Below are 26,222 nucleotides of genomic sequence, written 5' to 3'. Positions count from 1 at the left end.
ATGAACGGGGGCCAGTTCCTCACAGAAGAGTATTCTGACAACCCTCCTCCCTATTAAGTTTACACCCCCGTAATCCTTTCTGAAATCACAAAGTACTTTCCCTGTGAGCACTCGAATTGCCTGGTTTGTCTACCAAACAGCCACTGGCTGGTTCTGGTACACAGTAGGTGCTCAATACCATTCCTTTGAATGCTGAGGGCTGTCGAAAAATACACATGCCAGGTATAAACAGAGAAACTCGGTTTTATCCTTCCTACACAAGGAAAAATCCAGTCGTTCATTTTTGTGTTTCTGTCCTCGGAGCCTCCTTTACTACTCACACAGAACAGACTTCAGACACTTCTGGTCACCAAACGTGTAGGGGGTTTTCCCCAAAACGATAAGCAAGTCGTTGACACCAGCTGGATGTCCTATAATGTCACTCTGACACGATCCACCCAGAGACAGCGTCAGCCCTCACAGGTAAGGAAGGGCTCAGTCTCACAGGATTGCCCCCCAGGCCCACATCAGACGCCAGCTGCAAGCTCAGGTTACCACCTGTGCTGCTGACCGGCCGGTTACGGGCTGGCGGTTCCCCATGAGCTCCTCCTCAGGTTTGATTAACTTGCTAGAGCAAGAACTCAGGGAAACGCTTACTTACATTTACCAGCGTATTAAAAGATACAATAGGGGCGCCTGGGTGGCTCAGTCGGTTAAGCGGCCGACTTCAGCTCAGGTCATGATCTCGCGGTCCATGAGTTCGAGTCCCGCGTCAGGCTCTGTGCTGACAGCTCAGAGCCTGGAGCCTGTTTCAGATTCTGTGTCTCCCTCTCTCTGACCCTCCCCCGTTCATGCTCTGTCTCTCTCTGTCTCAAAAATAAATAAACGTTAAAAAAAAAAAAAATTCTTAAAAAAAAAAAAAAAAAAAAAGATACAATAAAGAACACAGATGAACAATCAGATGAAGGGATACACAGGGCAGGTCTGGGAGGGTCCCAAGCCCAGGAGCTTCTGTCCCCCTGGAGTTGGGGTGCATCACTCTCCTGGTATGGACGTGTTCACTGACCCAGAAGCTCTCCGAAACCCCCTACCACGGGGATTTTATGGAGGCTCCCTCTGGTCAGCATGATCAATTATTAACTTCATTTCCAGCCCCTCCCTACTCTCTAGGTGGCGCTGAAAACTACAACCTTCTCTTCTTGGCCTGGTCTTTCTGGTCATGAGGCCCCCATCCAGGAGCCATCCAGTTCACTCAGTCACCTCATTAGAACAAAGGTGCTCATAGTGTTCTTATCATGTATGGAATTAAATGAGTTTTAGGTGCTCTGTGCCAGGAACTGGGGGCAGATATGTATATCATATACACAATATGTGTATGTATGTAATACATATATACTATATATATATATATATATATACTATATATATATATATAGTATATATATATATATAATCTCACACCAGGCATAGGATTTTGGACTTCATCCTGAAGTTAATGGGGATCCACTTCAGGGTTGTAAGTAGAGAAATGATTTGATAAGATTGAGCCTTGAGCAGTTGGGGTTTTGAGAGGGTTACCATGGAAGAAATGCGGAAAATAATCTGGAGAAACTAGGAGACCAACATGGAGGAAAATGCTGTAATGACCCAGGCAAGAGATGACAAGAGTCTGAAAACACAGTCTTGCAGATGCAAGTTGTATGGAGAGGCAGAATCCTCAGGACTTTTGACCAAGCAGGTCTGGGCCATGAGGGAAGGAGGCAGGGATCCCAGAAGAACTCTGAGATTTCTGGGTTGGGCACTGAGATTGCATTGCCATGTTCAGAAAAAGGGAACACACAACATGAGGTCACAGACTTTCAGAGAGACCTCTTTGGGGCCTCTGGATGAGGGTGTGTGGGAAGCAGGAATAGACGGGTATCTCAGAAGGAGGTCTGATGGCTCTCTGCCCCTCCCCCACTCATTCTCATTCCATCTCTCTCTCAAAATAAATAAATAAACATTTAAAAAAAAAAGGCGGTGAGGTCTGGGTTTGGGAAGGTGGTGCATGGTAGTGAAAGCCACGGGCCTGGGTGGAATCAAGAAAAACGTACATTTCCAGGTGCACTCTACCCCTGAATGCAACGTGTTTTTAAAAGTAAACCTTTAAAGTATAACATTTTGTCAGAAAGGTATGAGATTGCAGGCATACAATTCAGCACATTTTCCCAAGGTGAGCAGAGCCACATAACTACCATTCAGATCAGGAAGCAGCACACTACCAGGATCCCTGCAATGCACTTCCCAGCAAAGGCACTCACGGCCACAATCCTGGCGGAGGCTTAGAGACCTGGAGTCTGCACCTCTAACGCAAAGATGTCTGTAAACAGAACCCACCGGGCCGGAGAACCACAGAGACGGTCTGAACAATCACATGCCATGCCATCTCATGTCTAAGAGGCCCGATTCTAATACTCTACCTTTTCTGCTGTTCTTTCAATTTTCTGAAGAAAAAATTGGTCAAACGTAAATTCCTCCAAAGTCACCCTAAACAGATGGCTTCCTTAAGGAACCAACATGAAACTAAGAGCAGAGCCAAGTGATTCTGGAAGAAAGACCCCAAAGCTCATCGCCGTCACGTAACAGGGTCCAGCGTGCAGCACCCGGCACAGATGGCAGGACCCAGGGTCACATCTGCACCCATCGCTGCTGGCAAAGCAAGGGGTAACAAAGGAACGGCTACAGATGGAAAGACTCAGGGACAGGCAGGTGTGGGAGGTGCCAGCACCAGGTGTGGGTGGCAGGAGCCCATGACTAACATCATTGTGAGGCTTCCCTGCTCACCGTGTGGTGCCAGGCAGCACCATTCACAGGAAACAGCCACAGAAGAGGAACCGAAAGTAGGACGTGTGCCAAAGTGGCAGTGCTCCTGGCAGGCGGTGCCCACCTAAGTCTGCGAAAACACAACTGTGTTCAGAAATCAATGTTCTTCAAAGTGATCACTCAAGGGTTCCTCTCTGAAGTCCTAACAGAAGTGTTATCAATGCTCAGGACCGGGCTGCCTAATGGGAAATGCCCCCATGGGGGCTTTTGACTCATAAACCTATTCAGCCTCACATGTTCATAATCATTTGTGTAAAGAAGAAAAAAGCTCCAAGCACTAATTAGAAAGATAGAGTTGTTGTATTTTCCTCCGGATCACCTTATCTTCTTTATTCAGTTCTTGAAGACTCAGCTATTAAAAGAAATTAAGTAATTCATCAAGCCCATTTCAATTACCTGCTGCTGATAACATCAGATTACAATTAGCATCTACAAATGAACCAAGTGCCAACTGCCAAGCTGAAACATAAGCTAATTTACTGCGAGACTCTGCCTGCTGGAGACAGAACTCTGGGATCTGGCAGCAAGCATCCACTTCATTATTCCAACAACAGTTTTGCAGCCTCTCCTGCAACGGTCCAAAGTGCGGCTCTGACCAAGATTTACCGCCCCGTCTGCCTCTGCTCACATGTTTACAGATGCACTGTATCTGTAAGCAAATCACAGCTCCTTTTAAATAGCAATGTCTAGACAAGCAGGGTGACAAATCTTGACCTAAAGTAGAGAGTAAATATTATTAATATTTATTAGGCACTGATAGGTGTGGGGCACAGCACGGGATGTGCATGTCACAACCTTAATGAGGGTCTGAATCATCTTCCGTGAATCCTCTGGTGCTTGATCAGAAAAACTCCTGTCTTGGTTGATGCTCCCCATTTCTCATTTTTCCTTTCAGGCAGGGAAAGCACATTCCTGTTACTTTCTTTGAGATGTCTAGAAATATCTTTTTCCATCTCTGGGTCACTTTTTTTTTTTTTTTTTTTTTTTGCTATTTACATTTCCCCTTTTCACGACACTTAACAGGAACTGCTTTGAATGGAAAGCAGAGGTGCGTGCTTTGGCTTCCTATATCATGGACATTATTAGATTCTGACGATCTGTGTAGTCTCAGCTACACTTCTCAAGCAGAACTAACTGCTCAGTGAATGTGTGGGTCCCAGAGGGGGCCTGTGAGCTGTATTAAAGGACAGAGTACGGACCTGAGTTTGGATCTTGCCACTGAATTTGAGCCAGCATCTTTCCTTCTAGGCCTACCACACAGCTTTGTAGTGAGAATGAAATAATGTATGCAAAGTGTCTATCTCAGTGCAAGTACTCAATAGACAACAGCTTCTCTGGGAAAAGAGAAGAAAGGGCTCTTCTGTTCTGATGGTGCCTATACTTCTCTAGGAGCACTTGCTATTTTGTCCCTGGGCACAAGCAGGGACCACTGCTTCAAGGTGACCTATAACCCTTCTAGTGGTGCTTCTTCTTTTCCATCTTCTACTATGACGGGTTGGGTGGGGGGGACGGTGTGCAGAAGAGGAAGCATCATTGGCTTTGAGCCCCAGGCGGGGTAATCCTAGCATAGCTCCTTACTGGAGTCCACCCTTCTAGTGGGTATGTTCTCTCACAGAAGGGTCTGGACATGGAAATCAGAGACCTGAAGTCCAGCCTCAAGTCTGCCTCTTACTCTATAATCTTGGGTGAGGCACAAACATTCGGTAATCTCTGAATAACAATAGTTTACTTCACAGGGCTATTAGAAAGACCAACAAGTGCTGTAAAACACAAATATGGTGAAATCACATTGCCATGCCAAGAACTTCTAAGGGATGTCTCAAAGACCCTTTGGCATCTTGAGCAGTTATTTTGAAAATGGCCCCATATGGGGCACCGGGGTGGCTCAGTCAGTTAAGTGTCCAGCTTTGGCTGGATCATGATCTCATGGGTTTGTGGGTTCGAGACCCGCATCAGGCTCTGGGCTGACAGCTCAGAGCCTGGAGCCTGCTTCGGGTTCTGTGTCTCCCTCTCTCTCTGCACCTTCTCTGCTCATGCTCTCTCTCTCTTTCTCTGTCTCAAAAAATAAACAAACATTAAAAAGAAGTTAAAAAAAAATGAAGATGGCCCCATAAATCACACTGTGGATTTCCAAAGAAAACACTCAATTAGTGTAAATTAATTACTACCCACAATTATTATAAACATTTTACTTATAAAGCCAGGTCTCTCTCCCTCTCTCCAACACATAAAAATTGAAATGTGAAAAACAGATGAAATAGAGTGAGTGCCAGGTTATAGAATATTTTTTCATATACGAAGTAAATTTATCATAAGATTTTTTAGAATACTGAGTTCTACATATCTTCATAGTCATGATTTAATTCATAAAATTTACTCAGGAATAATATATAATTAAGGTACAATATGTGCATCTATTATGTAGACCTATAAGATGGTGTTGTTCCCCTTTCCTTGGGGATTCAGAACTTTCTGATTCACGTTGCCAAAATTTAATTTTTAAATATAGTTATTTAGGTGACATTTCTTAAATCTTAGAATTAGAACAGCTGAAAGTCAGCGCTTCTGGCGATTATCATTTATCATTTGCTGCACTGCAAATGAGAGGCCTGACGTATACCCGCCAGAAGTGCTACCAAACTTTTACTCTGACACGTGACTCCCAGGATGGTTTGAAAACATGGTACAAAAAGGCCAAGCATTATTTTATGAGATCTTAATGAGTCTTTCACACTATGGATCTCCTGAGACTAAATGGATCGAGTTTTTTTAACCTACCTGGGCTGTGATTTTCTCAGATGTAAAATTAATTAATACTCCTGACCTCATAGGTTTGTGGAGAGGATTAAATATGAGAGTGAATGCAAATGTGGCATAGAGCAGGTCTCAGTACATGCTTGTTAGATGGAAAACCATAAGCTCCATAGGGGCCGGAACTACATTGGTTTTTCTCATTAAAATGTAGGCACTAATGTGCCTATCTCATAACTAATGTTCAATAAATGTTTGTTGAACAAAAGAATGAATGATTAAATGAACAAATGAATTCATGAACCATTTCCTTTTCTCTCCCAAAGAAGCTACCTTCTAGATCTGTCTTTTCGACTAAAAAGGGACAGTTATTTTTTAAATTTCAATTATTTTCCATAGATGGATTATTAGATATTTGACCCCAGGATTTGATGGGGTCTCTCTCTCTCATATTTGACCCAATACTAGAAAAAAAACCAGCCTGGACACTGTTGTATGTGGGAAGTAGCTTCTGAAATGTGTTCACCTTTATACATATTCCAGGGGCATAGTGGCAAACTAAGAGGTCACCCTCATCTGGAAGGAAGGCTATAATGGAGGGAGAGAGAGAGGGGAAAAGAGGGAGGAGAGGGGAGGGGAGGGGAGGGAAGGGAACGGAAGGAAGGGAAGGGAAGGGAAGGGAAGGAAGAGAGAAAAAAAACAAAGAAAAGGAAAAAAAGGAAGGAAAGAGGAAGGAAGGGAGGGAGGAAGGAAAGAAAACTAGCCATCCTTTTAGTGGTCTCCCTTCTCACTTTCCTGACTGTAGCTCACCCTAAGTAAGATGAGAGGCAATTGTCCCCAGTGAATGAGAAGACCTAGGATGATGACTGAGGACTTTAACTGAGGCTATGTTCCAGTGACCTACTCTACTGCCTGAGATCTGACTCCAAAGTGCCTAAATTAGGACTACAGTTGTTTTGAGTATAAAAGAAAAGATGGACATTTTCTAAGCCAAAATTAGCATTAACATTATTTTCACAAAGACACATGCTTAGAAAACAGCTAAGCTATTTGTTATTGTTCATAAGAAATTTGAAGAGTCTAAGTTCATTTCTACTTCTTTTATCTTAAAATAAATAAAGGTGGATAACAAATATCAGTACATGCTGAACACCAAGGACAAAGATTTCTTGTCTTCTCTACCTTCTCCTCTCCATCTCCACAAGTTCTAGCCACTTCCCCCTCAGATGTGCACAGGAAGTTTCTATTGTCAGAAAACCTTCTTAATGGCTCAAATCTCATTGTCCTTGGCTTCTGTGATATCAAAGTGATATGTCCTCCACGTCCTGAAGCTCTCTTCTCCCTAACCTCAACCTGGATCCCCTCTACCCTCTGTGATCCTAACTCAGTCTCACTGGCTGGCTTTCTGTCTTTATCTTATAATGCCATTGAGATGATGCCCTCTTAATACCTCTTTCCAGTAGCATTTAATCATGTTACATTAAATGAGAGAAATGCATATGGGAAATGCACAAAACCAAACATCATCTGCTTCCCCAAACTAGTTCTTCCTCTCAGCCTTCCTGTTTCTTTTAAAGGCACCACTCTTCCTCTAATCATCTGGGCACAACATCTGGGGGTAAGCTTTCACTCATTCAATCTAACTATATAAGCATTTACTGAGTATCCACTATGTAGATATAGTTATAGGGGTTCTACTCAGTGATACAGAGACTGTAGATAGAATGCTCTTCATACTTCCATTGAGTTCTAATCCAGTAGAGGTACCTATACAAGTACACAAATAACCAAAATTTGTGATTGAATATAAATAAGAGAAATTTTGAAAGTATTCCTAGGGCTGAGATGAGAGAAAGATTTACTTTTTATCAAGAGACTTCAAGTAGTGAACAGTATTTAGAATGATCCTAAAAAAAAAGATGGGTAAACGTTAGACAAGCAAGATAGGGATGCAAAAGGCCTAAGTGGAAAAAACAGCTTGAGGAAATATAGTAAAGGATAAGAGCACAGCCAGTGTGGTGAGATAAGGGAAGGTGGAAAAGCCCAATTTCAGGGAAAGTAAATAGTATGTACAGAGGAACAGTGCAATTAAATACTAGAAATCGTGACAAACCCCACTTTAAGGTAAGGACCCTGACCACAATGTTGTGTGCAATGTGTAGTAACTACTACCCGCAGAGCAGTTTTGGGAGAATCGGTCTCATACTGATGTGTGGGGTGGAGGAAACATGGAAGGGAGGGCATGGTGGTAAGGAAAACCCAACTAGTAGGCTAATGCAGCCACCTGGGCAACCAGGAAGGGACAATGAAAGAAAAGAACCCTTATGAGAATATTTGTTTGACAACTGTTAGACTGTCAGTCAACTGAGAAAAAAAGGGAAGAAATCAGAGATGATTTTAGATTTCTAAGACAGGCTGAATAATGCCACCCCCGCCCCCATATGTCCGCGTCCTAGTTCCTAGAGCCTGTGAATGTCACTTTATATGACAAAAGGGCCTTTGCAGGTGTGATTAAATTAAGGGTTTTGAGGTGAGGAGACTGTCCTAGATTGTGCAGGTGAGTCTGATGTAATCATGACAGTCTTTGTAAGAGGGATGCGAAAGGAGTCGGGGCGGCAGAGAGGGCAGTGCAGTGACAGAAGCAGAAAGGAATGCTGCACGCTGTACGTGGAGTAAGAGGCACAAGCCAAGGAATCCAGGCAGCCACTGGAAACTGACGGTCCCCTAGAGCCTGCAGAAGAAACCAGCCTTGTTGATAAAATAAATTTGTGTTAAGCCACTAAGTTTGTGGCTGTTACAGCAGCGATAGAAAATTAGTACAGATAGCCAGAGGAGTAAGGCTGTCATCACCAAACTTAGAGAAGCTAGAAGAATTCAATTTAGGACAAAGATACTTCACATCTGGACTCACTAACTCTGACAGATCAGCATGAAAATTGGAAGGAGTATCCGCCAGGCCAATGGAAATTTGAAAATGATGCTCAGGCAGGAGGTCAGCGCTGGTGCATATGGATTGAGAAACAATGTACACTAAAGCTGTAGTTGAAGGTACGGCTGGTAAAAATAGTAAAGGGAGATATACAAAGAAAGAACAGAAAACAATCAAGGAACAAAAGACAAGAACTCCCATATTTAACAAATGGCAATACAATGGAAAGGAACCGTTAAAAATAAGGTAGGTTATCTGAATGACACAGAGAAAGGCCTTAGAAGGTAGAATAAAAAAAGCAGGCTGTAGGAAAGTCTATGTACTATGATGGAAGTTTTGGAAAAAAAGGAATAATCTGTAGACATGTGTATATTTATACATAGGATTGTATTGCCACGTGTTTATGTACATACTAAAAAGGTCTGGAAAGATTCTAACCAAATTGTTAACAGTGGTTAACTGTGAGAAGTGGAACAGGGAAGGTAAATAATGTAAGAAGGTGGACCTTTCTCTACTTTATACACTTTGGTATCATAAGATTTTTTTTTTTTAACAGAAGTGAGTATCACTTTTGTAACTTTTTTTAATTGCTTATTTTTTTTTAAAAAAGAGGGACAATAAAAGCCAATGTAAAAGGTCCAGAAAGAGCAGTCAAGAAGAAAATCAGGAGGGCAGTGCTTCACAGACAATACAAGAGGAGAGAATTTCAAGGAAAAGTTTGAGCATACAGATGCTGCATATGACTAGGGAAATTCAGAACTGTCAAAAGATCTCTCAACTCAGCCATGAGGAGATCACTGTTGATCTTTCCAGGGGACAAAGGTGCCCAAGGCAAACTTTAATGGTCCAAAATGAATAGGAGGAGCTCCACTTCCAGTAATGGAGGAGAAGGGCCTTTCAGACCAGCCCACGTCTATATAAAGCCCAACTTTATAGTTATAAGGTCTCAGGGGGTGGGGAGTGGCCGGGAGGGATGCAAGGGGAGGAATCCACAAAGAGACACCATGTAACCAAAATCAGTGAGGAACTGTAGAAGGGTTGGAGTTGACCCTTTGAAGAAAGGAATAGCATTGGTTAAGTCTCCTATTTTTGAAATGCCAGGGAACCTTTTTTTTTTTGGGGGGGGGGGGGGTAGTGTCGTGGCCAGAGGTAAAGTCCCAATTAGTGACATGTGGTCAGGCTACAACACAGGTAGAAACACAATGTTACTGGCTTGAAGAGCTAGAAGAATGAGCCACAGTGGGAAGCCTTCAATTCTGAGTATAAATTCTACCCCAATCTCTATCTCCTGAAATATGCATGTGCAAGGCTGAATCTAAGCAGCCCAGTTAAAGCTAAAAGATCAGAACACAGATTTAAGCTGCAGCCCACCACAAAGACTGAATTTGGAGCTTGAATTAAGCCAAGTTAACGGGTAAAAGATCAACAACAACAAAATACTGTTAAGAGAAATATATCAGAATCCATAGTCTCTCTAAAGTAACATTCACAATATTGGATATAATCCCATGTTATTAAATATACAAAGAAACATTAAATGTGACTCATATTCAAAACAAAAGGCAATCAATGCACACTTCTGTGACTATACTAAAAACCACTGAATTATACACTTTAATTGGGTAAACTGCACAGTATGTGAATTATATCTCAATAAAGCTGTTATAAAACAACATTAACAACAGGCAATCAATAGGGTCTACCTCTGAAATAGACTCTTAACTACAGACAACAAACTGATGGTTACCAGAGGGAAGGCAGGTGGGGAGGTAGGTGAAACAGGTGAAGGGGATTAAGAGTATATTCACCATGAGGAGCACGCAGTAATGTATAGAATGGTTGAATCACTATATTGTACACCTGAAACTAACACAACACTGTATGTTAACTATACTGGATCTAAAAAATAACGGGGTCTAACTCTGAGGTGACTCACATAGGATTAGCAAACAAGGTTTTAAAAGCTTTTGTAATAAATAGGCTTGGCTATGTACATGAAAAATAGATGTAGTGAACAAACATAAATCTTAGCAGAAAAACTGAAATGTTTATTAATAGAAACAAATGGAAATTCTAAAGCTAAAAATACAATATATGTCTGATAAAAAATTCACTTACGCAGTAAAGAATTAACCTTGCCCAAAGAGAGGTCTGGACTTTACCCTCAGCTCTGGGAAGCAATCTCTAAGCCCTTAGAATGCTCTAAGAGTGTCTTTGTTTACGTGAGGGTGTTGACCATTGCCAAATAGTTGATGCTAACCGTGTGATTTACAGGGGGGCTTTTCAGCTCAACCTTTGGCAGGCTGGAAATGAAGATCGCCCAAGCAGGTGGTCAACCTATCTATGAGACCAAGATCCAATAAAAACTGGACAGCGAGGCTCAAGTGAGCCTCTCTGGTTGATAATAGTCTGTGCATATTGTCAGATATTGTTGCTTTTCAGGCACTGGCACTGTCTGTGACTCTACTGGGAGAAGACAACGGAAAGCCTCCTGCTTAGAACTCTCCTGCCATGTGTCTCTTCCCTTGGCTGACTTTGAATCCTTTCGTTGTAGTAAACCATAACCATGAGTATACCAGCTGTCAGTGAATTCTGGGAGTCTTTCTAGTGAATTACTGAACCCGAGGGTGGTCTTGGAGACCCATGCTCATGGTTGATGTCTGAAGTGAGAATAGTCTTCGGGAATCTCAAACTTGGTATCACTGGATGGGTTTAAAAGCAGACTGGAGATGACAGAATAAAGAGTTCTTGAACTTAAAGGCAGATTAACAGAAATTTTCAAATCTGAAGAATATAGAGAAAAAAAGATTTAAAATGTGAACAGACCCTCAGTAATACATAGCACAATATTGAAAGACTTAAGAGTAATGCAGAGTCTCATGAACAGAGGAAAGAGGGAATGGGCAAGAAGAAACATTTGAAAAAATAATAGGTAAAAAATTCCTAAGTTTGGGGAAACATCTGTATCTGTAGATTCTAAAGCTCAAAGTAGCAGAGGAAGGAAAAATATAATGAAATCCACATTTAGGCATATTGCAGTTAAACTGCTAAAAACCAAAGTAGAGAAAATCTTGAAAGCAATCAAGAAAGAATTAGCACATGCTCTACATACTTTCAATTCTACTGACATATCATCAAAATAATAGTGACCAGAAAACAATGGAAAGACTACTTTAAACTGCTTTTTTTAAAAAATCCATCAACGTAGAATTCTGTATCCGCCAAAAATATCCTTCAAGAACAAAGGTGAATAAAGACATTTTAAAGTAAGTAAAAATGAAAAGAACTCATCACTAGCACACCTGCACTACAAGAAATGCTACATGAAGTTCTTTAGACTGAAGATAAATGGTACCAGATGGAAACTCGGATCTCTACGAATGACCGCAAGTACCATAAATGATAAATAAGTGCGTAAACAGAAAAGATATTTCCTCTTAACTCTTTAATATAACTGTATAGAACAAAAAAACACACTGTATTGTGAAGTTTAAAAAGAATGTAGACATAGTAATATCTGTGACAACTACAGCATAAAGAACAGGGAGTAAGGAATCAATGGGTTTATAAAGTTGTGAGGTGCTTACATTTTAAGGGAAGTGGTATGGTATTAGCTCAAAGTAGATTGTGAAAATTTAAGGATAATATAACGCGATCTTAGAGCAACCACTAAAATAAATGCAAAGGGGTAGAGCTAAAGAGCAATAGACAAGTTAAAATAAAACCTATCTGATTAAATTAACCACAGATTGTAGGAAAGGAAGAACAGAAAACAAAATATAAATGGGACAAACAGAAAACCAACAGTAAAATGACAGACCTGAATATAACATCAATAATGACATTAAATGTTAAATGAGTGAAATTCTCTAATTAAGAGGCCATAATTGTCAAAATCAATAAAAAAGCAAAATCAAACTAGATGTTATCTGCTGTTAACAAACTAAAGACACAGATTAAATAGAAAGTAAAGAGATGGAAAAAGATGGACCATACAAACAACAGGTATAAGAAAGTAGGAGTGAGTATATTTGTAGCAGATAAAGTAGACTTCAAGACAAAAAGGTATGACCATTGACAAAAAAAGAAATATTTCATAATGATAAAAGGGTCAATCTGTCAGGAAGACAAACACACAAATGAACATTTGTCCAATGACAGAATTTCAAAGTCTATGAAGCCATGTTTCACAGAAGCAAATGGAGAAACAGACAAGATCACAATAATAATTGGAGATTTAACAATCTCCTTCTTAGCAATTGACAAAACATATAGACAAAAAAAAAAGGAAAGAAAGAAAATCAAAACAAAGATGACCTGAGCAGCACCATCACCACCATGACTGACATCTATGACATTACATCCGTTGAAATCCTACGAAGTATGTTTTCTGACCACAATGAAATTAAGCTAAATTTAAAAATAAATAAACTAAATTTTATGATAATAATGTGTCTAGGAAAATCCAAAATATTTAAAATTAAATAAGCCATCTAGGAGGTAAAGAGAAATCACAAATGATCTTAGAAAATATTTTAAGTTCAGTGAAGATAAAAACATAATCTGGTAAAAATTATTAGATGCAGGTAAAGCAGTGTTTAAAGAAATTTTATATTTTTAAATGCTTGTATTAAAAAGAAGAAAGGTCAAGGTCAATCACCTGAGGTTTGACTTTAAGAAGCTAGCAAAGTAAGTAGCAAGAAGAGAATGATAAAAAAGAAACCAGAAATAAGTGAAATAGAAAAGAGACAACAAGCAATAAAAAAATTAACAAAAGCAAAACTCAGTTCTTCAAAAAGATCAAGAAAACTGATAAATCTCTAAGTAGAATGATCCAGAAACGGGGGGGGGGGGGGGGGGGGGGGGGAAGGGGGCGGTGGTGAGGTGGTTTTCAGGTACAAAATACAAACTATCAATAACAAAACTGAAAGAGGGCACCTCACTAGATAGCCTACAAGCACTAAAAGGAAAATAAGAAAATATTATGAACAACTTAATGTCACTAAATTCAACACTTAGATGAAACGAGCAAAGTCTCTGGAAAATACAACTTATCAAACCTGACACAAGATGATAAAGAAAATCTGAATGGTCAATACGCACAGCCTTCTAAACTCCAGGTTCCAAGCCCTCCAATCTATCCTACGTGCCGCTCACTTGCCTTCCTTAAATATCTAGTCTATCTTCTTACTCCTACGTTTCAAAACCCTCAGGAGTTTCTGCTAGCGTATCTCTTGCCTAGTTTTCATACTAATCTGCCATCCTCTAGTGTATTCCTGAAGGGTACTCTGCCACCGTCCTTCAGACATGCCAATCCATTCTTTTACATATGCCTTCCCATCAACGCCATCTCATTCCTGGCCAAATCTCCCCTATTATTCAAGGTGTAAAGAGGTCTATAATCTCCTCCAAGAAGTTTCCAGGCTATTCCCAGCCCTCGGGGTCTTCCTTCTTGCAATTTCACGGAAACGCCAGCATCACTAATACTGTCTTGTAGAGAAGCCACTGTTGCCCTATGTATTTGTCTTATTTTCCCTACTAAATTGTAAGCTCTTTGAGGGCAAAGTTTTTTGTTTTTGTTTTTGGTTTTTTTTTTAACATTTCTATCCCTAGGGCAACTATTCCAGGATTCAACACTGAGTAATGATTCAATAAATACTTGTAATCTATTGAATGAATATATAATGCCAAGAGCTTATTTCTACCGTTCTTATCAGACTCTCTAGACTCTCATTCGGATCTCGATACTATCTTCAGAGTAATCTCCGGGGATCTGCCAGACATTTTGTAACAACTATATTCAGGAAACATATGGTTACAATAAGCAGAGGTAGAGGTGACGGGGGAGTGCTAAAATTATATAAATAGACAAGGGGGTGCCTTGGTTTTGTAGGTCATAAGAAAAGGGGGCTGAGTTTTACCTTCCGCTGCTACTAATACCTGATAAACATACACTAATAGCAATAAGGCGACCTTCTCCTTGTCCTCTCCCTGCCCTGAGTCCATGTGGACACAGAACAAACAATGGGACTCAGGGATGAGTTCAGCTCATACTTGCAAATGCATCTGTTCCCTCCATTCATCGTGTACGTGTACCCACATCTGTTTGAGTAGAAACAAGGTAACAGTGTCTTCTAAAAAGCAGCCAGTTACCAATACTTACTGTCTCTCACCATGACACATAAATCCCACCAAATTTATGTCTTAATTATAACCAAGTACTATCAAACAGTGACTGCAAATCTAACTTATTTAAATAGATCTTTCAAAAATAATTTTGCATTTATACTAAAACTAGCAGCGTCATTTGTGAATACACACACTTTTGAGGAAAAAATACGGTTTCCTGTGGCATTAAAGTCACCAAGTAAAGAAATCCCTTTAAACAAAATTCTTCTCAAATTCCCTTCCATTGATGACTTCCTAGCAGCTTCTCTTTCATTTAAAGCAAACATAGCTTTTATATCCTGATTTCATTCTCTTTCTCTCTAATTAGATAAATCTGGTTGCTCTTCTCTCTAAACAGATTACAAGGTTGGGGTGTTTTGTTTTTCCAGTATTCAGAATTCTAATCCTTGCAGCACTGTGATGGCAGGAAGGACCGTGTGATTTAGACCAGGCAGGCTCTAAGGAAATATATCTAAAAGAAATACACAACACACACAATGTGGAGATTCTTTTGACTACAAACACACAGATTCCTGTAAGAGATAGTGGGCTACCTCAGCTATTTCCAGCCCCGTGGCATTGACCCTGAAATCCTGCAAGCAATCCTGTCCTTACCCAGATTGGAGGATGCTCGCCCCTCTGCAGCCCGGTCCTTGAGATCTTCAGCAATGCCCAGCTGCTGCTCATGGTACTGTTTAGCTCTCTCCAAATCCTGCATGCACCTGGCAGCATGGCCCAGGCCGGCATAGGCCCGCATCTCAATGGCCTTCTCCATCAACTCCTGTGCCAGCTCCAGCACATAGTTGTGATAAGACATGGCCTTGTCAAAGTTTCTCCTGTAGTGATAGGCACTGCCCAGGTTGCTGTAGGCCCGGGCCTCTTCTCGCTTGTTCCCCAGGTCCTTGGCTATCTTCAGATGCTGCTCATGGCACTGCACAGCGTTCTCAAAGTCACCCATGGCAATATACACAGCTCCCATGTTGCCAAGTTCTCGGGCCTCCGAAAGCTCATCTTTGGATTGCTTGGCAAGAAGAACACACTGTTTGTGACTGGCCAGTGCATTGGGGTAGTCACCAATGGCTGTGTACACGTGGCCCAGACTGCTCAGGGCTGATGAAGCTGCCTGGATGGGGAAAGGATAAAGCAGAGAATGAAAAGCACATCAGAAAGTGGCTTTGGCTTGTTTTAGCAGATAAAACGTTCAGGGTTTGCCTGTGACCATCCAACTCAACTCCTAATGGTGTTTCTATCAGTGGGCTGCAGACCTGTGCACAACTGAAAAAGAGCCCATTCAAACAGCAAGTTCCTAATAAAAGACAACTGTAACTTAATCAGTAACTTTTAATACCTAATCTCATAGAAACATAGAAAAAGGCTGTGTTCCATATAACCTTCATTTTAGTTTAAAGACTTATTGACATTTCTAGTATTCTGCTATAACTCTGTTAATGGCCACTAACCTCTGTAGTGTAAGAAAATGTTGAGGAAAACCAGAATTAATTATGACATATAATATAGCCGAGGAAATTCATGAAAAATCCATGCTTGGGTCTTTGCATTCCTGGGCATTTCTCTAATGCTTTCTCCCAAAGCAAATGGATAGATTAGTGGTAAGGGAGATGTTTAGGATGATGATTGATAATTTTGTGACTCAGGACCCACTGGAGGATCCTGTTCTCTTATCTTTTTGTTCCCTCAGTGGGACTCTAGCAGTGCTGATTACCACGGAGGGCTTAGATTTGGACAAACCCCAGAGGAAAAAATGGGTGGTTCAACCCAGGCCTCTAACTGGGGGGGGGAGGACCATCTGGCCTCACCACCTCTTTTCAGGCCCACACTGACTCTTCCAGCTTTGTTCCTCATGCCTAGAGGCTCTTCTGACCCTGGCCTCTGTGCACAAAGATGCTATATCCCTCGTCTCCTCACAATGCTGGCCTCACCTGTGGTTCTTGTGTAAAGAAAAGTACATGAGCCTTTTTTGTCTTAAAGGTTTCAGAAAAGGACTGTATGTTGATAGAGTGAACCCAATAGGGACAACAAAAACAACAAAAGAGCTACAAGGGTTCTGGAATCTTCCCCAAGTGTATATAGTCTTGGATTCTAGGTCTTTGGTTTCTAACTCCTTTGCAGAGACATGAAAGGGAAGTTACACTGGGCTTTTTCTAACCTCCTTATTTTTTTAATTGCTAATAATTAAGTTTTTATTTAAATTCCAGTTAACGAACATACAGTGTAATATTAGTTTCGGGTGTAGAATTTCGTGATTCGACACTTTCATACGACACCCGGTTATATGCTCTTCACAAGTGCCCTTCTTAATCCCATCACCTGTTTAACCCATCCCCCACCCACCTTTGATTCTACAAGTTGGAGACTTGCCTACCCTTCCCTTCCTTCATACTGTGCCTACAGCTAAACCCACGTATCCTCCTTTCTTCATAATGAACCCTCTTCTCGACAGGAGCCTGTGATCCTGGCAGAACCAAGGGTGTGCTCAGTCACAGGTAGGCAAATGGTTTCCACTAGGGCCCCAAGGCTAGGGAATAACAAGGAAGCAAGGCTGTCCCACCTGGAGTAAGGGTATTTCTTTATGAGATGTGTTCTTCGTACACTTCAGAACACTTTTATTAATATTTTATACAAGTGAGTGATTTGCCACTCTATTTCTTTGCCTGCGAAATAGCAGTTCTTGATCAAAATAACTCAAGCACTGACCGTCTTTATGGTGTTTGCAAATTGTGTATTTGCAAAGGGTTCCATGTCATTTTAAGTTGCTTTTATCATTTCACAGATGTTCCAACAAAGAGATTTGGGAATACAGAGGGGAAATAAATACTTAGAAATTTACTTTTTTGGGTTTTTCTCTGAGTAGAGAAGAGCACAAATGATTCCAGAGAGGTCACAATGCTGCAGTAGTGTGTTTCTAGCAGGAGCAGCAATGATGTCACCAAAGAGCACACCACTCAGCTTCCCACTTGAGGAGTCTCTTGGGGACAAGGTTAGAAATGCACATCAGCACATTGCACACGGGCCTTTCTGCTGCCCACAACTCCCCTCCCCCCACCCAACAGTCTCCTTTTCCTCCTTTGCTGCAGGCCCAGGGACTCAGAGCCTCTTTCCTCTTCTTCTGTAATGGGTCCTCCCACCTCACTCTCTGGGGTTCTCCACCCAAGCCTGGTTAAGGAGCAGAACACAGTCCACTAACCCTCCTACCTAGAAATCTTTGTTGCACACAGATTTTTCACTAAAGAGCTAGTGTAACTTAGAATCAGACACACTTGGGGTGCTTGGGTGGCTCAGATGGTTAAGCGCCCAACTTTTGATTTCAGCTCAGGTCATGATCTCATGGTTCATGGGATCAAGCCCCACGACAGGCTCTGCATTGGCAGTGTGGAGCCTGCTTAGAATTCTCTTTCTCTTCTTCTGTCTCTGCCCCACTCCCTTTCACATTATCTGTCTCTCAAAATAAAGAAACTTCAAAAAAGAAAAAAAAAGAGAATCAGACACATTTGATTTAAAACTGTACTGCCCATTACTAGCTCTGGGACCTTTAGAAACTTAACTGCTCTGAGCCTCAGTTTTCCAGACAGTTCTAGGTCCCAGCAGTGCACCAGGAATTGAGTGTTTTCAAACTCAGCCATGAGCCTCCGTCAAATGTAAAAAGCATAAATAATTCACTAGATAATTCCAAATCGTAGATCTGGTTGGAGGCAATGAGCCCTCAAACACTGCAGGGGATGGACTTTATAAGGCCTGGGGCAGGCACAACACCCCAGGCATCTCTGATCCTAGGAACTTCCAGCTTATGGCAAATGATAGCCACGGGACCTCCTGCTTCGGATTTTCATTTCTCTAAATGCTACGGAGACACAGGAGCTCCATGGCTGAAGTTCTCTGAACATAAGGAAAGGGAGTATTGGGGCATTTCCCCTCTGGGGTGTGGGAAAATGAGGGAAGGACTACTATATTCGCTCTTCCTGGGGCACCCTCCAGTTACTAGGCAGCGCCATCAGGCTGCGGCTCTCCATGGCAGGTGTCCCAAAACCAGCATCTCTAGAAAGGATAATATAATTTATGAAGCACACAAATTAGAGAGGCAGTCTTGATGCAATATAAGGATGGAACACGATTTAGTCAGAAGCCCTGGCTGTGTAACCCTGAGAAGTCACTTCACTCCTTCAACCAGATTTCCTTTATATGTAAATTGGACTGATAAGGACAGTGTACATACTTTCCAAGGCAAGGATGGGGACAGATGAAGCAGTGCATGTGAGTGTCCTGCAGAAACCATAAAGTTCTCTGTGAGTGCCTCACTAAGGTGTGGATGGATGGTTTATGACTGCAAGCTGGCTGGGCGAAGCTCTGTCACCTAGCAGAAGCCAGTAATGGCAACTGAAAACATCAGTCATTATGACCAAACAACTATATTCCTATCAGTTGCCACAGGAAATAAAGTCCAGTGTTTTACAGCCCTTGGGCAAATAACATGGGATGATATTTATCAGCTAAGTGAATTACAAATTAATCACTTGTCTTTGTTCCTGTTCCTGTAGAATAAGCTTAGATCTGAAACATGGTTTCGGGCTGTTAACGAGAATCTGAAGATCCACCCTCTATGGGGAATCACAGGCCCCACCTCAAGCAGATGCTACATTTGCCACTAAGGTTCACGCTGCCTTTGTAGATTAATCTCTTTGAGATTTTTGTGCTAGAATAGCAGCAGCTGCTTCCCACAGTGGAAACATTTTGGAACATCTGTATTTGAATACTAAAATGCACACAAACAGTTATGCTAACAAACTATCTGGTTGGGATAAGACAATACTTTTCTCTTTCTACAGGATATAAATTACTCATGTTCCTGCCAAAGCATGATATCAGCTGTAGACATAGCACACAGGAGTCCTCACCCTTTGCTCTGTGACCTGAATATTTGCAGAAGAACCACATCTGACAAGTCTGTTTCATGAGACTAAAGAAGGAAATTTGCTCATACATTTTCAAACCACCTTTAAACCTTTAGCTTGAGCATAAAATAGAGAAAGTTTAAACTACCCAAACTATAACCACATTGATAACATGACCATTAAAGATTATTTTATTTTACTTTATTTTCCATTAAAGATTATTTTAAAGCCTATGATTGTTTTCCTTCACATCCAGCAATCCCCCCCAACTCTTACTGTATGTATTTTTCATATGGGTTATATTTTGTGGGGAGATTAACTGCACATACAAAGAATACTGCAGGTAGTTTCTTAAAGGGGTAAATAAAGGGGCACCGGGGTGACTCAATCAGTTAAGCGACCGACTTGGGCTCAGGTCATGATCTCAGGGTTTGTGAGTTCGAGCCCCGCATCGAGCTATCAATGCAGAGCCTGCTTTGGATGCTCTGTCTCCCTCTCTCTGCCCCTCCCCTGCTTGCTCTTGCGGGCTCTCTCTCTCAAAAATAAACATTAAAAAAAAGGGGGGGAGGGGGAGGAATACACTAGCTAGTACCAGAAATGTGGTTTTTCTTCTTTACTGACTAAATCCACATGCACCTTGTATTCCATGCCTGCGAGTTCAGCATCCACAATCCCAAGGTCCTAGGTTAACCCACTAGAACCCAAGAGGGAGAGAGATGTAGAAGAAAAGGGACAGACAGACTCTCAGATGAGGCACACACAGGTTCAATGACAAACTGTGTGATGCTGCACAAGTTATGTGACGTCTTTGAGCCCCAGTTTCCTTGTCTGTAAAATGGGACAATACCTTCCAGTGCTGTGGTGAGTACTAAATAAAAAGTTTAAAGATGTGGTAGAAAATGACCAGAAAATAGAACATGAAGTTATGTCACCAGAACTAAAAAGACAACACAAGACGCTTGCCCCACTGATGGTAAGATGTATAATCATTTTCATATACTGAAGTGCATTACTCATATTCTTCTTCAAATGTAGGCATGAGAAAATTCGCCCTTTACCCAGGGGTATTCTAGAATCATTGGCACATCCAACACTTAATATTGCTAAAAGCACTTTACTTCAAGTGGTCAAAGCTGACACAGACATTGGCATATTTAGGGTCTGTCGGTTGATTTGTTCATCTTTTCGTCCATTCATGAAAAGTCTCTAGGCTTACATAAACATAGCCAACTAATTTTTGACAAAGGAGGAAAGGTAATTCAATGGATAAAGGATAGTCTTTTCAACAAAGGGTACTAGAGCAACCAGACATGCACATATGCAAAAAGGTCAACCTAGACGCAGACCTTACATCTTTAACACAAGCTGACTTGAAATGGCTCATAGATCAAAATGTAAAATGCAGAACCATAAAACTCCTAGAAGATAGCATGAGAGAAAATCTAGGGGACCTGGGGTTTGGCAATTAAATTTTCAGATATAAGACCAAAGGCATGACCCATGGGGGAAAAAAGTGATAAGTTGAACTTTATTTAAAAGTGCTATGTAGGGGCGCCCGGGTGGCTCAGTCGGTTCAGCATCCAACTCTCGGTTTTGGTTCAGGTCATGATCTCACGGTTTCATGAGTTCAAGCCCCACACTGGGCTCTGCACTTACGGTGTGGAACCTGCTTGATATCCTCTCTCTCTCCCCCTCTCTGCCCCTCCCCTACTCATGCAGTGTATCTCTCAAATAAATAAATAAACGTAAAAAAAAAAAAACTGCTCTGCAAAAGATACTGTTAAGAAAATAAAAAGATAAGCCATAGGCTGGGAGAAAATATTTGCAAAACACATATCTGACAAAAGGCTTGTATCCAAAATATGCAAACAAACAAATAAACAAAACCTTAAAAGCTTAACAATAAAAAATTTTAAAAAAGAATTTTTAAATGGGCAAAAGATCTGAATAGACACCCTCACCAAAGAAGATATAATGATGGCAAATAAGCATAAGAAAAGATGCTTCACATCATATGCTACCAGGGAATTGAAAATTCAAACAATGAGATAGCACTACACACCTATTAGAATAACTAAAATCCAAAAAACTAACAACACAGAATGCTGGTGAGATGTGGAACAACAGGAACTCTCATTTCATTGTTGGTAGGAATGCAAAATGGGACAGGCACTTTGGAAGACAGTTGGGCAGTCTCCTACAAACTAAGCATATTCTTACCATATGATCCAGCAATCCTGCTCCCATGTACTGACCCTAATGAAATAAAAACTTATGTTCACACAAAAGCCTGCATATGAATTTATAATTACTAAAAACTGGAAGCAACCAAGACGTCCTCCAAAAGGTGAATGCATAAACCCTGGGATATCCTTACAATGGAATATTACTCAGTGCTGAAAAGAAAGGATGGTGCCACAAAGAGACATCCAGGAACCCTTAAATATACATTGCTTAATGAAAGAAGCCAGTCTGAAAAGGTTGCATACTGTATGATCCCAACTATTGACATTCTGTAAAAGGCAAAACTACAGAAAAAGAAAAAAGAAAACAGGAAATCAGTGGTTGCAGGGAAAGAATGAATAAATAAGTGGAGTACAGAGAATTTTTAGGACAGTGAAACACTTCTGCATGATACCTAAATGGTGGCCACAGGACATAATGCATTGTCAAAACCCGTAGGCTGTACAATACCAACAGTGAACCCTAATGTAAACGATGTAAACTGTGAACTTCAGCTGGCAATAATATACCAATATTGATTTGTCATTTGTTTTTTTTTTAATTTTTTTTAACGTTTATTTATTTTTGAGAGAGAGAGAGACAGAGCGTGAACAGGGGAGGGGCAGAGAAAGAGGGAGACACAGAATCTGAAACAGGCTCCAGGCTCTGAGCTGTCAGCACAGAGCCCGACGCGGGGCTCGAACTCACAGACCGTGAGATCATGACCTGAGCCGAAGTCGGACGCTCAACCAACCGAGCCACCCAGGCACCCCTGATTTGTCATTTGTAACAACTGTATCACACTGACACAAAATGTTAAGAATAGGGGAAACTGAGTGGAGGAGAGCAAGCAAGTGGGATCTCTCTGTACTATCTACTCAATTCTCTATAAATCTCTATAAAGTGCTCTACAAAATGAAGTCTATTAATTTAAAAATAAATAAATTGGGAGTTTTGCTCCTTTGAGGAGTGGATAATTCTGGGAAATGGTAACAGTATGAACAAAGGCATGACGTCTGACAGCGTGTGTAATTATTGGAGAGCAAGAAGCCACTCAGACCTGGGAGTAGGGACAGTAGCTACAGGGGAGCAGGTATGGAGAAGTTCTATCTGCCCGTCAATTTGCAAAATCTAAAGCATTTTCCATTTCCGTGTATGTTGCTTCATTTGATCATTATGACAACTCTTTGAAGTGTGTTGTTATTATTATATACATTTGTGAGACAACACTAGATTCAAAGTGTTAACGTGACATGCCTAAAAGTATACAGTTAATAGCAAAACCAGGGTTCGGACCCACACACTTCAGACCCTAGTTCTCATGCTCGTTTGACTACATTACAGTTGAGCCTCCACTGAGGAATTTACAATCCACCCAGTGAGGCAATAATGGCCACCAGTATAAGCAGGGTGCTGACATGATCAGATCCATACTTTCATGTATTTCCATGAAACAGGTAAAAAGAGGGGAGATCAGTAGTCCCAACAACACAATGCTTCGCTGAAATAACAACCAGTTAGAACATAATAAGATGTATTTTAAGCACCGTTGATATTTAACGCAGTCTTTCGAGCTGTTCACAAATATTCTGGCTTCTCTCCTTCCAAGCAGGTGAGATTCACATCGCTGCCTACATGAAGTCGGGTGTGAGTGGCTACATGACCTTCTTTGGCCAATACATGTAATCGCATCCAGGTGAAACTTTAGGAACAGTGGGTGCTTCACTGCGTCCTCTCTTCCTTTTGCCACACACTGCTTCACCAGGATTGAACTTCAAGTGACAAGCAGAGCAATATGGCACAGAGCCCTGGCTGACCCATAATGACTATGCACTGGGCACAAGAGAGGACTCTTTGTTGTTTTAAGCCACTGAGATTTGGGGATTTATTGTTATTATAGCATAAGCTGGCCTAGGCCTTATCAATATGATACTTAGCATAAATCAGTAATTTTCATGCTCTAGTCATCATAGTTAAAGTTAGCACTACCTAGTCATTCAATTATTTGAATTATCATGTTTCTGGATGATGAGAGTTTAGGCATTTACCAATTACCATAGGCTATGGATGTGGACATTTTAGATATTTTTATAGAAAAACTAAATCTGAGAAGATTTAAGTACTAAAATCAGAACTTAGCTTATCTTCTTAAAAGCTTTCTTTAGGGGCGCCTGGGTGGCTCAGTCGGTTAAGCGGCCGACTTTGGCTCGGGTCATGATCTCACGGTCCGTGAGTTCGAGCCCCGCATCGGGCTCTGTGCTGACAGCTCAGAGCCTGAAGCCTGTTTCAGATTCTGTGTCTCCCTCTCTCTGACCCTCCCCTGTTCATGCTCTGTCTCTCCCTGTCTCAAAAATAAATAAAATGTTAAAAAAAATAAAAAAAAAAAAGCTTTCTTTAAAAATTTTTTTTTAATGTTTATTTATTTTTTGAGAAAGAGACACAGAGCATGAGCAGGGGAGGGGTCTCAACCCAGAGACAAGTGTCTACTTGGTAATACTTTAGCCAAACTGCAGGCCTCTTTAGAGGGAATCAATAGCCACCCCAATAGAAAACTACAGAAACAGAAGACTGAATTAGGTTCTATGGGGTCTGTGCACTTCCTACAGTCTGAAATGACACACACTCTATTTAATAAGTGTACTGTAGCTTGAAAAGTTACCGTTATCAGCAACTGAGCTGATAAAGTAAGTCTGTGTAAAAGGTTAATGGTCATGAACACTCAGAGTGACCTACCCAACAGTCACACAAAACCAACTGGACAAAAATAATCAAAAGAAATTATTATCTGTATTATTGAGGACATTGTCCACGATATCACCCAATGTCATCTTTGTAAAGACCAATGGAAACATTTCTTTCAGATTTCAATGCTTCTACCAAGGAGATGCTATGGTTTTATCTTTTTAAAAAATTGTGAATATTATAAGTGGTCAAATTTACCTTTTTGTTTGGATTACCAGGAAGCTTATGGCTCGATGCAGAGTTTCCCCAGACAGAATCCCATAATATGTGTGGACTCTGTCCTGGCTTCAGCCTTATGACATAATCCTAATGCTCTCATTACTCTGATTTCCTCCCATATATGTTTTATGCCCTGCTCCCACAAATCCTTTTTGGATTTAAATAGAGAATAAAATAAATCAACAAAACACAAACAAAATAATTAAATACTGAAGCTGTTGGTAAGAAGAATGCTTCCTGAAAGGGGATCTCTAAGATTTGTGAACAGCCAACAGCCTGAGGAAGAGACTTAAATACCACCCAAACCGGCAAGTTTTAATTATATGGTCTTTGGGATTCTTCAATCATTTTTGTGTGTGTGTGCTCAATAATTGGTGCCAGCTTTATTATACTCAATCTAACTAGTTTGTCCCAATACCTAAAGCTAGGGTTGGAGGACTGTCGTGCACTTGTTACTGAAAAGAAAAGAGGGTGGTTTGTGCACATCTGCATTCTTTCCACCACGTACTATGCCATAGTGGGAACAGTTGGTTTGAATCTATGACTCTGAGCTTAGAGAGTGGTTAGCGGTCGTTACAGCTTCTCCATAGTAACCTGTCAGCCTTTTCTAATAGTGTGGGGCCAGAGGAGCTTTCATAATAATTATTTTTATCAAAATTATATTAGGGTTGGAAGAATAACACAGTGTCAGAAAGATCTATTACCTAGACCTAAGAGTTGCTATCACAGGTGATAAATTATTTATAATGCCCAGCATTAATACAGCAATGTTTTCGAACCAAGGATTTGTAAATGTCCTTTGCAGATGCAAATTAACAGATTAATAAGGAAACAAGCTTTCTTGTATGAGAAGCTGAGATGACAGATTAGCTATTAAGAGCAATTTATAGGTCATAAGATATGAAAGTTGGCAAGAAACACCACCTCGGCTGGCTCTATAAATAGTAAAAGTGCATTTAGTTTCCCAGAGGTATCCTGTTAGACATTTTAATTATACCATAAAAACTGCCAGAATTTATAATGGTTTCATTTTTTAAAAAACTTGATGCTCCATGTAAACTTGATGCAATACAACAGGCATCTGTACTATGTGCTGTAACTGCCAAGTTGCAGCCTACGGAAGAGTGTGTGCTACTTCTCACGAAGGTCCTCAAGCAGTAAGGTCGATGCTGAACACCAGAGGAAAGAAATGCTACTTCCTAACATCTCCTCCAGGTAACTTAAGGATTCCTCTCCCTCCTTCAACTTCCTAACACCTCCCACTACAGCCCCATGCTATCCACCTAGGATGCTTTTTCCAAACAACTGTCTCCATTCTACATAGCTCTTGGGCCACGAAATGATGACCCCATAAAAATCCTAGAGTCTTAGTAGTCCTTTTAGGGAGTTGACTTTACCTTACTTCCTTGAAATAGTTAAGATCATTTTTGGAAACTTATTTC

The 26,222-nt window shown here is 40.9% G+C and overlaps 1 protein-coding gene across 4 annotated transcripts in view; it reads right to left on the bottom strand.

Annotated features, from left to right (window-relative positions):
* The window catches only part of TTC28 (tetratricopeptide repeat domain 28), a 630,964-nt gene that overhangs the window by 164,879 nt on the left and 439,863 nt on the right, over positions 1-26,222 (bottom strand). For all 4 annotated transcript variants that reach the window (XM_078435589.2, XM_078435590.2, XM_078435591.2 and 1 more), the window contains one exon: positions 15,305-15,812. In XM_078435589.2, coding sequence (XP_078291715.1) covers positions 15,305-15,812 — 508 coding nt within the window. The remainder of the gene's footprint in view (positions 1-15,304; positions 15,813-26,222) is intronic.

This window comes from Panthera onca, chromosome D3 (genome assembly GCF_046562875.1).
Source record: "Panthera onca isolate mPanOnc1 chromosome D3, mPanOnc1 haplotype 2, whole genome shotgun sequence".
NCBI classification, from domain to species: Eukaryota; Metazoa; Chordata; class Mammalia; order Carnivora; family Felidae; genus Panthera; species Panthera onca.
This window is presented reverse-complemented; position numbering and strand designations above follow the sequence as displayed.